Genomic DNA, 16,589 nt, shown 5'->3' with positions numbered 1-16,589 from the left:
CTTTCGAATTCGAGTTTTCAACGGAAATACATGTTTTAACTCCGTTAAGTCTAAATAACCAAATCTCGGGAAATGGTGTATTTATCTGTTATCAACCTATCTAAAAAAAAAAGTCTTAAGATGCTGAAATCACATTTTGAAGACGGGTGTATGTCTGAGATGTGACAGCAACTTATTCGATACAATCTTCCGACCAGAAGTGGCACTGAACAATTGCTTTGATACTTTTTAATACTGATCTACACATTGGTGTTTACCTAGTCAAGTAAACTGCTTAGAAGGAAAACTATCCACCCTCAATTCAAAAAACGTAATTATGAACGTATTTAAGTTCATGAAAACATAAGTTGAGAATGGTCCAATTCATGTTTCCTCTGTAATGAAAGAGTTTTCCGGGCTACAGGTGTCTCGAAACACACTTTGAGAAACATTATAAAAGAGGGTAAAGCTATAGAGAGGGGTGATGAACCTTGTTTTAAAATCCAGCCAAGAAATGGCCCAAAAATAAATTAATGAAATAAAAAAGTTAACATTTTTTTTTTCGGCCAAGACTCCCATTGGAGTACTATACTGAATAGTTAACATTAACAGTTTTGATAAAGAAGCCATTCGCAGACTAGTGTTTAATTTCCATATAAATGATAAATAAAACTATTTTCTTTGAAGGACATTTTACAAAAAATAAGAGGAAATTCAGAAATTAAGACATTGCTTAAAGCAATAAACTTAAAAAGAGGTAGCTTTTTCTGAACACAATGATTATCTAACCTCAAAAATGACTTTTTGGAAGATACTGCGTTCTCAAATAGTAAGTTAGAAGAGTTGTCAATATATTTCCTAACAGAGTGAAACAAGAATCAATAAAGATAAAGGATAACATAAAGAAACGAATAACCTTCCATTTATCAGTCGGGAACTTGGTTTCACTTTGTTATTACCAAGTGCTTGAAAGAAACCTTTTGTTCCCGGTAGGAGGGGAGGATAAAATGGTTTAAACTATATGTAATTCTTTGGGACAAAATGAAAGGAAACGTAATTATCAGCTAAATGATTAAAATTCCTATGGTTATCACATAACCTCACAGTAGCATTACATAACCTATAAATTCAACTTTCCCTCCCCCAGTCACAGTTCAACCCCTGAGGATCTTAAGATCTAGTCATTACTACATCTTAGCATTACAATCCATGTCCTGGGTTACTCTAGCAGCAACTGCCACACATCCTTATTCTGTTCCATTTTAATCTAGTTCCACCCCATTCTGCCCACTGCAGCCTTGACCTCTTCTCTATAAAAGGGTTCATCAGAATCCCTAAATCTCTAAACCATAACATAGTACTGGCATAATAATATTCTTATATGCAGGGTGTTAGGGTTAAGTAGCCAAACTGAAAATATGAACTAAGAATCTCAAAACAAGAAAAATTCATTACGCAATAAAGAAAAGAGTGCGACCATTTTACAATATTTTGATGATAATCCATCTGACAGTGTACCAAGAGCTGGAGCACAATTAAATATTACGCCAACTCAGTATGGAGAACTCTCATTTCAGATGGACTTCACACATTTCATTTTCAACGGGTACAAAATTTATTACCGCAAGATTTTCTGCAAAGAATTTTTCTGATTGCTACTTGCATCAAGTTGAGCATAATTCACAATATTCAAGAAAGATTCTTTGGACAAATGATGCTATCTGTGTGGTTAGAGATAATATATCATATTTTAATAGGTCCGCATTTCTTGTTGCTTTGACTCAATGTGTTCACATTTCTGGAATTTCTTATATCCTGCACATACCCAAATGTTAATTATCCCAATCAAGGGATTGGCCCTGCAGGACCAGTGGCTTGGCCTGCAAGCTCACCAGATCTGACACCACTGGGTTTTTTTGTTTGGGGTGACATTAAATAAAAAGTCTATGCAAGGCTGGTCAATGATCTTAATTCCTTAGCAAGAAGGATAATTGAATCTTGTGAAACAATAACACATATCCAATGCAGTTCTGCCACTGCTGCCTGTTTTAATGCACAAGGAAATCACTTTGAACAACATTTAATATGAAATTAATGTTTACATTTAATTAATAAAGTAGTTGGCACAAATAAATAAGTTTTATTTATTTCATATAACCTAAATAATGAATAATGAAAATCTTTTGGTGTGAATATCTCCTAAACAAAACATTTGCGGACATACCTTCAGGGGAATTTTTTTTTGTTTTGAGGTCCTTAATTCATATTTTAAGTTCGGCAACTTAACCCTGAAACACCCTGTATAATAATTTTTGATTGCTAGGTTACTAGATGGTTCCAGAACTCCTTAGTTTTTTGGGTTGGATAAAATGATTCTGACTCACTTTTATTTTATGTTATTTACTTATATGATAAATTATTAATTAAGATAATAAACCATTGTATGACTTTTTAAATTGGATCTAATTGTCATAAATAAATGACTCATATGAAACCTATACTGCTACAATATTTAAAGATAAATTTATTAATTCAAGCTGTTTCCCAATTTTAGCCACTTTTTCAACATTGCTCTATTAAAATAATTTTTTTAAAGCTTCTCTTCCCAAGGTAAGATACGAAGGCCCCTTGGGATATAGCTGGGTGGTTTGGCCTGGAAGGATTCCTTTCTACTAAATTTGGTGTTATGATCAGAGGTATTGTGACATGATGTACATTCACTCACTTAAAGATTCTGTTTTGAAGATAATATAAGTAAGCCTAAACTAGGGTAGAAAGGGAGCGTTTCTCGCCATTTTTCAATGTTGCTGCTTTTAACTAATATTTGTTCAGCACTTGGTGTGGAAGAATTGTATCAAAGGCTAATGGTTTTGCAAGGAGGTGGGAAGTGTTTCTCAATTAAAGAAAAACTCAATTTTTTATTATTAGTGGGGGACAGGCCCCTTTTCAGTGCAGCAACATAAATCTAATATTAATTTCACAGCAAAAATTGGAAATCAAATATATACTATCACAGAGGAGGATGAATGAAGGGGGCCTTTGAAATTTGTTGGTGCAGTTTTATTAAACTGATCAACATATGCATACTATTCATGATAAAACAGTCTTACCATTCTGAGATCTATTGGCAGTGCCGGTTCAAATCCGGCCTGGGGCGTTGACTTTTTTCATTGAGTGGTGGTCCCACAAAATGAAAAACTTGACCCAACCATGGTTAGGCAGTATAGGACTCCAATGGGAGTCTTGGCCGGGAAAAAAAAGGTATAAGATTCAAGCAAACCACCTCTGGTATGTAAAATAATGGTTAGTAACTAGTCAATTAAAGCATTAATTTATCCACAGTTTTGTGTTTTAATGTTTTATATTAGTATAGTTAAAAATTTTAAGTATATCCTGAATTGTTCAAACTTCGTAATATTTTAATACACATGATTAATATAGTATCAGACACTTAAAATAATCAAGGTTGAATAAGACTGTTAAATAAAACTATATTTGTTTAATATTCATATTTTATAATAATTAATCATTTTCTCTTTAGTGATAGACATGAAGGGATTGATTTAAAGATAAGATTGGGATCCAAATTGATGACAGATGCAGCTGAGTTGTCACTTTTAATACTGGATTTGCTTCTGTTTGATTCCATCCTAAAATTAAAGAAGCAAAAATTACAACTACAGCTGAAATAATTATATTAAATTCTAAAATTTTGGCCAAATCTCTATCCTTTGCAAAAAGAGTATAGTTACTCAAAATTGGCAGTTACTGAGAAAACAACTTTAAAATTTTCTGGGTCTTATTGTAAAGTGAGAAAATATTTAAAATAATTTTAGAAGTGAAATTGCCCAAGACGTAGGTTTGGAAAATGAAATATATGAGGCAACCTTTTCCAATATGGTCTTGTTTGGTTACAATGAATTATTTTTGAGTGAGGGCATTTCTATGGCAACTGCTCTAAATCTATCAGGTTTGAAGTAAAATATATCACATCATAGATATAAAATAAATAGCTAGTAGTAAGCACACTAAGTTTTTGGATATAAATTGAAAATTCAATGTTTTCCGTTATTGCAAAAGGGTTGGAGAAAATAACATTGAATATTGCTTAAAACAATGTAATTGCATCATATTTTTCAGTTCCAGAACTGAAGAAGCCACTTAGCCAGAAACTGAACTATGTGCGCATTACCTACACTTCCAAATTGTGTCTCTGCAGAAAAATGTTTGAAAATTGTTAAAAGTCCACTTTGATAATCCATTAATCTTGTTGTTTTTTTTAAATAGTGAATTCAAGGCCAGTTAATTCCTAATACAAAAAAAAAAAAAAAACAGAAATTTTTAACCATCTTCTGGGTCATTTATGACATCCGGGTAGTTATCTACAGGTAACAATCCTACTCAAACCAGAGTGGGGGTCAAGTTTTCATTTTGTGGAGCTGCCACAAAATAAAAGTCAAATCCCTCCCCCACGCTGGATTCGAACTCTGTGCCACTAGTGAGTTTGATAAGTGACACTTTAACTCCCTCGGCTACAAACGATCTCTAGTCCATTTATCTGTTAGAAACTTTTAAATATCAGGAAACAGTTCTCACATATTATATGATGCAAGGCCCACATGTGGTTTATGGGCCATCTGGTTGGGAACAACTGCGTTAGAGTGACAATAAATATAACTGCAGAATTTTTATAGGCCTATAACTTATGGGCTTTTTCATTTACGAGAGTTTTGGAACACCTTCACAAGGGAACCAGTTTTACTGAAACGTTACTGAACTATAAGTATATGCATAAAAAGACAAAAGACTGAAGGAAGATCATAAGGTGAAGAAATACAGGCTTCAGCAGAATGAAGTTTGAGAGTAGCTAGGCCTTCAAGTAATAAAGAAAAATATTTAATAAATAATATCACATACATAAAAATTATAACAATAAAGAGTGTAAAACTTGAATGGTATGAAACCTTTTCTCATTTAAAATTAAAAAAAAAGAGAAATAAAGTATTTACTGCATGCTAGAGATTGAAAGGAAGGACTTGTGCGTTGTACTCGTGCTTGGTGGTAATATCAAGTCATTTTCTGAAATATATCTGTTTACAATAGGCTTTGTCTCCATATAATTAACTGTAAGTTCAGATAATTGCTGAAGGACACTTTTAGTTCGCTCTTCCATAATTCTGATGTCTATTTCTTTCTGAAATTTCAGGTATAATAAACATAAATAAATAATAAACATAAATCTAAATCAAGGTTTAGAATTAGGATAACTAATGCTGCTATAACCTAATTATTTAAGTAACATACATATACATGACTTTGTCACTACTATTAGTTCAACAAAAACATCACCAGAAGGATAAATATTAAATTTAAATTCTTTGTCTTTAAACCTAATCATGAATCTTGCCACCAGATGTATTTTAATTATTTATTGAATACTGGGCAAATACAGGCCCATGAGCCAAATGTGACTTGATGGGGGATTTTGTAGTGTCTTCTAATTGCAATAAGAAAAATTTCACTTTGGAACATTCTTGAAGAAAAACAAGTAACAAGCACGAGATATACACATGGCCCCTTCTCATGGCATTTTGCATTAGTTGAGTCATAGTCAAGCTACAACAGAACAGCATGTGTTACCTCTTATTGTTAGTGTTGTAAACACAATCTAAGCAAACACTCCATCATTGAAATTCTTTATCACAGAGAGAATAGGTGGTTGGGACAGGAAGAACCTATGAAAAAAGAGAAGTTTTTTGAAAGTTGGGGTAAGGGGTTCTCTGAGGCTTAAAGAAGAAAATAATCAAGAATAGGAAGCTTCTTGATGTGTAGTATATATTTGTGTTGATATATATATATATTTTTTTTTCTTGATTGAAGATCAGCAAGAATACTTTGACAGCCATTAACTAGCAGAAATGTTATGAGCCAAATTGGCGCAACTTAACTGCTGTAAAGTGAACCATTACAGACTTCAAACAAACTATTGTAACATTTTAATTTATAATAATGATGTAAAAATTAAACTTTACCATTCATCATGTTGTTGTATTCCTAAATGTATTATTTGAATCAATAAAGATTACAATAGATTATGGTCCACTAAAAGCTAATCTCTCGATGGTGTTTTGAAGTCCTGAGACACCGCTAGCACAAACTTAACAAACCAAGATAATCCACCTCATAGATTCACCTCTTTAGGAGGCATTGAGTAATAATATACATTTGTACCTTCATGACGATAAGGGAATACTTTACTGAGTGGAGTTTCGATCCTGCGGGGATTCACGGCAAATATTAAACCATAAATCTTCCTGTCAATTCATCTCCTATCCAGAAAAGTTTACCTATAAAACTTCCGATGCTGAGTACCTACTTCACCTCTTGAATTGGAACTAGGACTAATTATACACAGTACCATCACAATCTCAACCAGGAATCTCACTCATAATTTCCAAAATATTGAATAGTGTGATACGGTAAATTTGTCACATTAAACAAATCCTAAAATTAAAAGTTCTCGCAGCGAAGATATTAAATAAATTTAATAAAACTGGCACTGTTTTAGTTAATTTATAGTAATTGATTTATTTGGTACAATTTGTATCCTTTCTGAAATATGAAGTTTACTAAATAATGAATGTAATAATTACAAAAGTTGTGGCCCACACAGTGCTTCTGGTTCCACAAAGTGGGACCCAAACCAAAACTATTGCTCAACCTTCATCTATTATTTACTACTTTTCAGTTATAAAAATTTTTTATTTTTCAAAATTATTTTATCGGATAATAATAGTATTTCAGATTACCAGAATCATAAAGACGTATAATTGTGAAAACTAGAAACATTTCACTAATTATAATCACCTGAGCTAATTTCTTGTACGGCACTGGTTCTTTACTCTTTCGAACTTCAATCATTACTTTCACTAGAAGTTGGGTGGCTCTGTTCAACTTGGCATATTTAGTAGCTAATTCTTTTTCTAAGAATGTCTCTTCCTTTTCTTTTTGTTTCCAATCTTCCTCTAAGTCTTTAGCTAATTCTTTGATGCGAGATATTTCACACATCAATCCCTGTGTATTTAAAACTATTACCACTAAAAGAAGATTGAAACTAGAAACAGAATAGTTATAAAAAACAAAACAACAAAAGATATACTTCGATTTCTTTTTTCACAGAAATTAGGAAGTCAGAATCTTCTTTTATTAATGCCCTAACTTCATAATACTTTTTCTCTAGTCTTTCTTTTTCAACAATTTCAGGATCTAAGGAAAAAAAAAAAAATGATCTAAAACTAAATAATATACAACAAACAAAGATACAAGAAATTAAATCCAGTTTTGTTTTCAAATTATATTTTACTTCTTTGAATTTTTTAGATTTATTTTTTATTTAAAGCTGACCCTAACCACTCCAAACTAACTTAGAAAAAGAACTGAACAATCATTCAAAGGACAGCTTTGTGAAGGAGATTGGTAAACACATGTAAAAGTGCAAATTTTTTTAGGGGACACTATATCAGAAATAATAATAATATACAGAGTTGTCAAAACAAAAAAATATTGTACAAAAATTAAGGTTATGATAATAAAGTATTTACAAATATGTTAAGGAAAAGCTTACTCTGTCAGTTTTGACATTAAAATTTCGGATTTTAGATTATAAAGATGAAACTAGCTTAAAAATCTGAATGATTTTGATATCCGAAATCCAGACCATCCAATTACATTCAGATATTTAATTTATAGGGCACTTTTACATACCCTAAAAGTTTATTCAGGAAAAGTGAAATGAGAGGGCTTCAAAATGTGTACATTAAGTGAAGTATTGATAACAAATATTTGCATTTTTGGAAAGACCTTTGCTCAATTATACAATACCATCGGCATCCATTGATTCAAGACTTATTTTGTAGTTTTCATTTGCTGATGTGAGTAGTTTTAGCGTGTTCTCCATTGCTTGGATTTCTAGTTCTATCTTGTTAATTTTGGCTTCTAAATTGTCACCTTCTATCTGCAGTTCATATTTCTCTTGGGCCAGCTAAGAATCGGTTAAGTTATATTAAATTAGAGAGAAAAAAAATAATAAAATATATCGAGAAAATAAGTAAAGTTTAATGAATGAATACCTGAATTTTAAAATGGGCTACGGAAAGTGAATGCCCACTTTCATCCTTTCCTAAGAGATCCATTGACAAAAAATATCTAGAAAATAAAATTATCTTTATATGTTTATAACTAATTTAATGAGTGATTTTATTATTTGAAGGATGATTCATAAACAACTATAGTTTTTCTAGTTAATTTAAAAATAATTTTCTTTGGACAATTTCTTTAGCATAAAAAGTATAAACTCTTGGGTTTTTCAACACAACACCTCTCTTGGGATTTCGAGATGGAAAAATTTTCAAACCAACTTTGAATATATATATTGGTAGAATACAATACAAACACTATATAGGATATATTTTAAAGAAAATTCTGGAAAAAGTTTGACAAAAAGTCAATTTTATTTGAACTTAAAACCAGAAGTATAATCACTTGAAAGGAAATTCATTCTCTACAAAATCAAACAAAAGGTTCATATAAATAAAACCAGTATTAGTAAGATTATGGTGTATCGAACTTAATATACATTTTTTTAAAAAGTATACTGCACTTATACTTAGGGGCAGCGGTAGCAGTGTGGCAACATGCCAGTCTATCAACCCATAGGTTATCAGATCGAATCCCTGTCCCACACATCTCGTCAGCAAGAGATGATACTGAAGGGATTATTGAATTGTTCTTTAAGATTCCTATCCACTTCCAACACATTACAAAAGACTGATCTACATGACTGTAATAAGGCCAATCTGGACATATGGAGTTGAGCTTTGGGGCTCCACTAAACCTTCAAATTCCTCTTGTATTCAATCCTTACAATCCAAAATCCTTCATAAAATCCTCAATGCTCCTTACTTTGTCACAAATAAAATCATTCATAAAGACCTTCATGTTCCCTATGTAACCGATCTAGCCCGAACCAGATATCACTCCTTCCATTATAAACTCTCAAACCACTCAACCCCCTAGTTTCTAATCTTGCATCCTCTTTCATTCCTGACAATCCTTCGAGGCGCCTGAAAAGAAGATGGCCACGAAACCAGCTAATGTAAAATGTCATTAGAGTGCTACCAATGGGTAGTTTCTCTACACGCCTGTAACACTCCAATTTAACTTAGATCAGGTTTACTAAATGTATTATAATGTACAGTTGTAAATAGCAATAAATAAACATTAAAAAAAAAAAAAAAAAAGATTCCTATCCAAGATCTCTAGGCACAGTCATGTTTCTAGTTGGTATGCCGAATTAAAGTGGCTTTAAACTTTTTTCTGTCGCAGTTACTTCCTTGGTATACATCTCTCTAAAACTAAAATGCCCCCTACATCCTTAATCTGATATCCCGTGCTCCTGTGTCCACTTCTTAAAAATGAGATGCCCACCCAAAAACTTGTACATTCCTTCTAATAGAATGGTTTCCTTAAAAAAATCCTTATCATCCTGCTACCTCATGGTGGAATTCCCAGCCCACATTCATTTTTGAAACCGTTTCATTAATTTCATTGAAACCTAAATTATTTCTCCACCTCCTCAACTATCAATCTACCTCATGTTTGTAATAATAAAAGAAGATGTATATTATTTTTTTAAATTTATATATTTAATTTATTTATCAATATCCCATTGTAAATTATTTTATGCCAACAAGTATTTATAAATATCAAGTTTGAAACTTCAGTTCTTTCTTTTATTAAAAACTGTGTTCTCAATATTACTATTTTACTACTAAACCATTATATGCCAGACAATTAGCAATTAAATATACACCGTAATTATTTTTAGGAGACTAGGCATCACAGAATAAAATTACTTTTTGTTTCATTAAAGTAATAAAAGTTGGAGTGAAGACACATTGTATTTTCATCAAAGAGAAATAGCTTGGTTAAAATCTGACTAACAAACCATCAATATTTTGACTGTCAAGTACCAAATAAATTGAGGCATGAAAATGGAAAAGTTATTTTTTAAAGCTAGTTTTTTGGCACATACAGCCTTTTCTTGGCACAATTATACTTAGTCTTTATCTCTATAATGCAAACTATAGATTATCACTTAGTAAACATACAAGATATCACTTCGTTGGCATTCTAGACAAGAACGTAAACTATGAGTCATCAAATGGTGAGAATATTGTTGACCATGGATAATATAAAAGTAGAGAAGATGGTAGGCAATGCAGGCAGAATATAACACAAACAAGTTGAAAAAACTTATTTAATCGTGCCATCGTTTTGGCCAAAATTTCTAGCCTTCATCAGGGCTAAGAACAAAGAACAAGATAACAACCAATGAATACAAAAAAAAAAAAAAGGAAAAATATAAACAGAATGATTAAAGTAAATAATTGTACAGAATGAAAATTAATAAAAATAAAGTGGTGAAAGAAGTGGAAAATAAATGTTTCCTTTTTTTGTATTTGTATTTTTGTATAAGTTTTTTAAACTTATTTGTTATATTTCTGACTGCACCCCCTTCTTCTCTACATATATGAGTTATCTAGTAGTCAGCAGTCAATGTTTTAAAAGGGTCTGACACTCACTTTGATTGGATCTGTTTAATCCGGAGATGTAAATACTCAATAGATCTTTTAAACATAGATCTTTCTTCCATAAAAGTTCTTTTTTTACCAACAAGTAACTCATGTTGAGCATCTATTTCCAATTTTCTTTCCTTCATTGCCTGAGTAGTAAGATGAAAAAAAAAAATAAAGGGATTTATTACAATTATCATAATATCAATTAGATTTATGACTGAAAAAAAGATTTATAAAATGACTAAACAGGAATACAAAAACAAGTTTCTTCTAAAACATAAAGCAAAAACAAAACACAGAAGCATTAAAACTGATGATGAAAGTGGTAGAGAAAAATGTTTAATTTAAATTGATTATCAAACAAACAATCATGTGAGATTTAATAATTACCGCTTCAAGAATTATTCTTTGGCGTTCCAGTTGGTTCATTGTATCATCTTGGTGTGCAATGTTTTGTTCTGAATAACTTTCCTTCATCATTAATAAATTTAATTGTAGTCTATTTTTATTTATTTCTTCTTTGATTTTTTCAATTTCTTTTTTTACAAATTCATTTTCACGCTTCATTAACCTGAGATTTTCTTCAAGAGTTTTTATTTCATCTTCACCATTCTTTAACTTGTTAATGATGTCTTTATATTCTCTCTAAAAATAAAAAATAGCGCAGTAATAAGAATTATCAAACAACAATGCAGCAATGACTATTCTATGAAACATCTTCCTTTATCATGGAAGACCTCCATAGTGTATATATATATATATCATGAGATCATGATTAAGCAGGGTATCGGCATCAAAGTAATAATATTAACAAGTGCTACCATTAACAATTTGAAATATAGAATAATGATATAAGAAAGCAGTAACTAAAGACTTCAAAGACAGCATTGGTTTGAGAGGTATTTTCTCACCCATACTACTGAAAAAGTAGAGTCACATATTTGAATGGAAAATAGCATTTCCAGCCATGCAGATATAATTATATAGTAATAAAGATATAATTTAACATTAAAAACAGAAGGCATAGAGAAGTCTGCTGAAACTCTGACAAGGGAAGAAAAGTAAATCACCTTGTAATTGATATTTCAATCATAAAAAAATATTTAGTTAAATCAGTAAAATTAAAAATGCAGCCTTTTTCTCAATTACATTTGAGAGAAAATTATGGATAAACAAATAATGCAAAAATACAAATAAACATTAACGGATCTTAACACGATGGCTGAAGATAGAAATGAAGTAGAGGCTGTTGATAAGAAAAATATTTTAAAAAAAGGAAAAACTCAATTCATAAAATTAGAAAATAGTTTAAAAATTTACAAAATAAAATGAATGAAAAAGTAAAGTTATGACAAGACCAAGATTTGATTAAAGAATATACCTAATCCTTCTATATTGTTTCCCAAAGAGTTTTTTTTCCACTGGCACAGCGTCATATATCCCTGAATACATTATTAAAACCAATAATTGAGCACTAATTCTTGAAGATTACTTTCACTGCTAAAGATGAAAAATAAACATTTTTACTTTCTGCCTCTATTTCAAAATGGCAGTTGATGGATGGTTTCATTCGGCCAAATCGCAACAGTTTATGAACATAGAGTAAAATTATAAAGTATTTTTTGAATCACTATCTCTAAGTTTTAAACAAAACAAAGAAAAAAAAGAGAATATAAATTATAAATATTATCTCCTAAAAGGGTTGGCTGATTTTTCTCTTTATTTTTTTGGTTTATAGGATTTCAACACCTGAGACTTCTGTACCGAATCAAGGATCCTTTGCATAGAATAAGGAAAAAACAGCAAAAAATTGTTCAAGAAAATTTAGATTTATTTGTGCTTAACTCAAAAAGTATACATGTTTGGTAAATTTTGTAGTAATCATTTAAAAAGTAATTTAATTTTCTTTAAAAAATCATTAAAATCTGATAATCTTGTTCAGATGCTCTACTTTACTATCGATTTATTCACTATATCATATCTTTTGATATTAAAAAAATACAAAAAAAAAAAAAAAAAAATAATAATAAAATGAAACCAAAAATATTAAATGTTGCCCATTAAAAAATGGGTTGTCCGATTTTTAATTTCATTGCAGCTTATTTTATTTATTTTTAGGGTTGGGCTCCTGATACCAACATAAGTAATAATGATCATTACAGTACTTGACTTTACAAATTAAATCATAATAACCATCATATACATTTATTTTGTTTAAGTGAAAAAACATATACAATCAGAAATAACATGGTTTTCAAAGATGTCTTTCAAAACAAAGAAGTTTAAAAAGTACTATGTTTTTGTACAGACTGATGATAAACTTCTGCAATTAGATTTAAATTATGCAATTTTCAAAATAAATTATCGTTTATTAGTGAATACTTGTATTTACTCATTTCAACATTATATTATATTATATTCATTTGATGACTGAGCTATATATTATGTCAATGATTCATATGGGTCGACTATTACCTCTTTAAAAATACTAAACAAAGGAATATTCTAGTGAGTTAAAAAATTAGTAAGAACAGCAGTACATTTATTACCTGAATGTTTTTTATGCGTAAATGAATTTTGTTTTGTTCTTTGATGAGATCATTTTCTTTCTGCTCTAGTTGAGATATTTCTTTTTCTAATTCTTCTTTTTCATCTCGACAATTGCATTTATTCTGTAGTTCAATTATTTGTGATGATAAAACTGACTCTTCGATGAGCTGGAAGAAAAAATATTTTTTTAGATTTATAATTTATGAAGAGTTAATTGAAAAAACATTAAGTAAATAACAAACAATTTGTTCCTGAATTAGGATCATTAAATATTTTAACTACTTCCGAGAATACAAGGATTTAAACATTTATTTTTCTTTCACTAAGAAGCTTTATATATAAGGTAAATATTTTTATAATCATAGTAAATAAGCATAGTCATTAGACATTCTTCAGGATACAGACCATAAAATAAATTGAGAATCCCAAATCCTGCCTACGAGCATAATGGCACCTGGCTGGTAATTGTGTATGTGTGCCCACTGCTTTTTGTTGATGAGATTTGTATAAAATGTTTTATAAAATATTAATAATTAATATGAAGTATATATTTAATTGTTGGAAAATATTTATTTATATCATAACACTTTAACTCTAATTTCTACCAATTTAAATTTTTCATTTATTTGTGAATCTATGATTCCTTTTTTGTTGTTTTAAGTTCACTCAAGAAGTCCACCATACAGCTAAAGTCAAAATGGGGAAAAATAAGATAAAAAACTAAAATTTGAAAGGTTTTGAGTGGAAGGATATAGCAGAAAGAAATGGGTACTTTGTAGGTTGATATGGTTTGGTGGGAACACTACGGTCATATATAAAAATTTGAGGGTCATTGCCAATGATGTACCAGCGACATTGCTTGTCAAATGTGGTTTTGGAACATACTGGGCCAATGTGGACATGATTATAGTGTGTGCATACCTTTAATTGTCAAGCCCCTTCATAACAACTCTTGTTTACCTTATTTCTCTCGGCTCGTGAAACGGACTATAGTTTAAACACACATGTATAATTTAATTATGTGTGTAATCTTCTGAAATTCAAGAATGGTATAATTCTTCTTTATAGGTTAATTATATTAAGGGAAAAAAATAAAACATTTAGGACGTTACAAGATTTTTTAGACAAATAAAAATGTAAAAAAGTATTACCAAATTAGAAACATTATTTTCTATATCAACATATTTTGTTTCTAGGCCTTTTAACTTTGATTTTAAGTCTTCTTCTGTTTTAACTAGGTATGATAATTCTTTCTTTTTTAGAGAGTATTTTTCATTTAATTTTCCATATTCTTGTTTTAGTTGAAGTATAAGCAAATTTAATCTTTCCAACTCTCTTGTGTCTTCAGCTGATGCTTTACAGCTCATCTGAGGAAAAAATTAAAATAAATATAAAATGCTGAAAATTTATAAAATCTAATACAAAAATTAACTTTACTTCTTCATGGACTGTGCAAAGCTAAAAGTGAATAACTATAAAGCTCATAGATATCTTTGTGCATTCCATGACACAATTGGAAACATTCCTTTTTCGAGTATATATCAATATTAACCAAAGATTTTTGTTAAAAAGAAAATTAAATAAAAATTGGTTATAAAAAAAAGAAAAGGATTATCCATATTCGATTTTTTCTAAATATGAGACAAAAGAGATTGCTCATGACCCAACATGGCTCTTAACAGTGTCTGTATCTCCTAAGAATTTTTCTAAAGAGGTATATATCATAAAATACGGCCCAAACAGCCTCATGAAGATAAAGAAACAGCAGCTGGAATTAAGAAATTCTTTCATTAAAGAAAACTGAATTTAATATAATGGACTATTATGTGAACATCTCATCATGCCAATTTGACTCCTATTCAGCGATTCAGCTGACTTTGCCTCCAAGTAAAAGGGCGATGACAGTATTATTTGTTTGTTTTATGCCCATCAGCAATTATAAATCATGTATAAGAGTCTATTGTGAAAACATAATATCACCTTTCATCATGATATCTTCACCAACTCCCGGACCAACTGGTCAACATAATTGGATCATATAAGTGACCGGAGTTTCTCAGCCCAGGTCAAAACTGAAATCTCCACCCCTTGAATCAGTCACTTGTGGTGTTCCCCAGACCTTGGTCCTTGCACCAATTCTACTCATTTTCTACATTTCCCACATAGTCGGGATGAAGATTGACGATGTTCAAATCTCTGCTTATGTTGATGACATAGCTGTATGCTCAGCTAACATGAATGCAGATAATGCCATGAACAAACTGAACACAGACATAAACATACATATAAAAACACAAAAAACAGATGCCATCACTTTCTCTTACAGGAAAATTCCCAACAGAGAACCAACAATTAACAAACAGACAATACAGACCAAGATACAGCTCATGTACATTGGCATGAAACTTGAATCTCACCTCTCTTTCACATATTGAACACAGAATTCAGATTGTAAAATCAACATTTTACCAATTCAAATACCTCATATACTCACCAGGGTTGTCACTCAGACTCAAACTATCAATATACAAAGCCATACTGAGACCATCACTACTACACGGTACACCACTATTGCACTATCTATACCCAATAGCCCTGAAGTCAACAACATTACCAAAACAGGACGTTACAGAAGATCTGTAGAGTCACTACACTCGAGAGACGTACCATGACTCACATACATCACGAACTACAACACATCAGAGACACATTAAGTTTTTTGACAGCCTCCCTCCTTCTTTCAATCCCCTATTCTAGACAATCACACCATCCCCCCTCCTGCGAGATGGCAGGGCTGGAAGGGCCTCAAAAATCCTATCAGTATCACTCTACCTTAAGTCCTCTCTTCTCTTGTACCCCTTCCCCTACAATTTTTTTTCCGAGTTTAATCTCTTACTTATATTATTATTTATTTATTATTTTTCTTCTTTAATTATTATTTGTTCTTCTATTTTTAATCATTACGCAGAGGCCTCTCATCTCCAAATATTTAAGTAGAGGTTCTATAGAATGGACATTTCAAATCTCAGATAAGTATGTAACTGTATACCTTTAAGTACCAATGGTAGAAAAAGATTGTACTCAATTTGATTTATGTTTCATTTACGTATTTATTAATCAATGTTTATTTTCTGTTTTAGAGTGACATCTATGAAGATAAATTTCTTTTTCAATTATAGAATTTCATATTTAAATTCTAGATTGTTAATTAGTCTTAATTTTTATCTTATTTTAAGAATAATTGAACAGTAATCACCTCATACATATTTTGGGCATTTTTATACTTTTGATCAGCACTCATGGAATCAACTTTAAGTACATCACATTGCTCTTGTAAATGTATATTTTGTTCAAGAATTTTATTATACTTCTGGAGTCGACCTGAAAAATAAATTATTATGTCATTGGTAAAGAGGGAAGGAC

General features: G+C 30.6%; 1 protein-coding gene across 3 annotated transcripts in view; it reads right to left on the bottom strand.

Moving 5' to 3' along the window:
• Positions 1-3,450: 3,450 nt before the first annotated feature.
• LOC106683109 (Coiled-coil domain containing protein 39) overlaps positions 3,451-16,589 on the bottom strand; it is a 29,320-nt gene continuing 16,181 nt past the window's right edge. For 2 of the 3 annotated variants that reach the window (XM_067050535.1, XM_067050534.1), the window contains exons 9-19: positions 16,423-16,547; positions 14,318-14,533; positions 13,166-13,333; positions 11,007-11,261; positions 10,623-10,762; positions 8,109-8,184; positions 7,861-8,020; positions 7,139-7,245; positions 6,847-7,053; positions 4,989-5,173; positions 3,451-3,629 (exon numbers count right to left, since the gene is read on the bottom strand). In XM_067050535.1, the coding sequence (XP_066906636.1) occupies positions 3,506-3,629; positions 4,989-5,173; positions 6,847-7,053; positions 7,139-7,245; positions 7,861-8,020; positions 8,109-8,184; positions 10,623-10,762; positions 11,007-11,261; positions 13,166-13,333; positions 14,318-14,533; positions 16,423-16,547 (1,763 nt within the window). In that variant the 3' untranslated portion in view covers positions 3,451-3,505. Of the gene's footprint in view, positions 3,630-4,988; positions 5,174-6,846; positions 7,068-7,138; positions 7,246-7,860; positions 8,021-8,108; positions 8,185-10,622; positions 10,763-11,006; positions 11,262-13,165; positions 13,334-14,317; positions 14,534-16,422; positions 16,548-16,589 lie in introns of those variants that run through there. The other variant, XM_067050536.1, reaches the window with a different exon arrangement.

This window comes from Halyomorpha halys, unplaced genomic scaffold (assembly GCF_000696795.3).
Source record: "Halyomorpha halys isolate HHAL.00 unplaced genomic scaffold, Hhal_1.1 Scaffold466.1, whole genome shotgun sequence".
NCBI lineage: Eukaryota > Metazoa > Arthropoda > Insecta > Hemiptera > Pentatomidae > Halyomorpha > Halyomorpha halys.
Note: the sequence above shows the minus strand (reverse complement) of the source record. Positions and strands in the feature narration are given on the sequence as shown.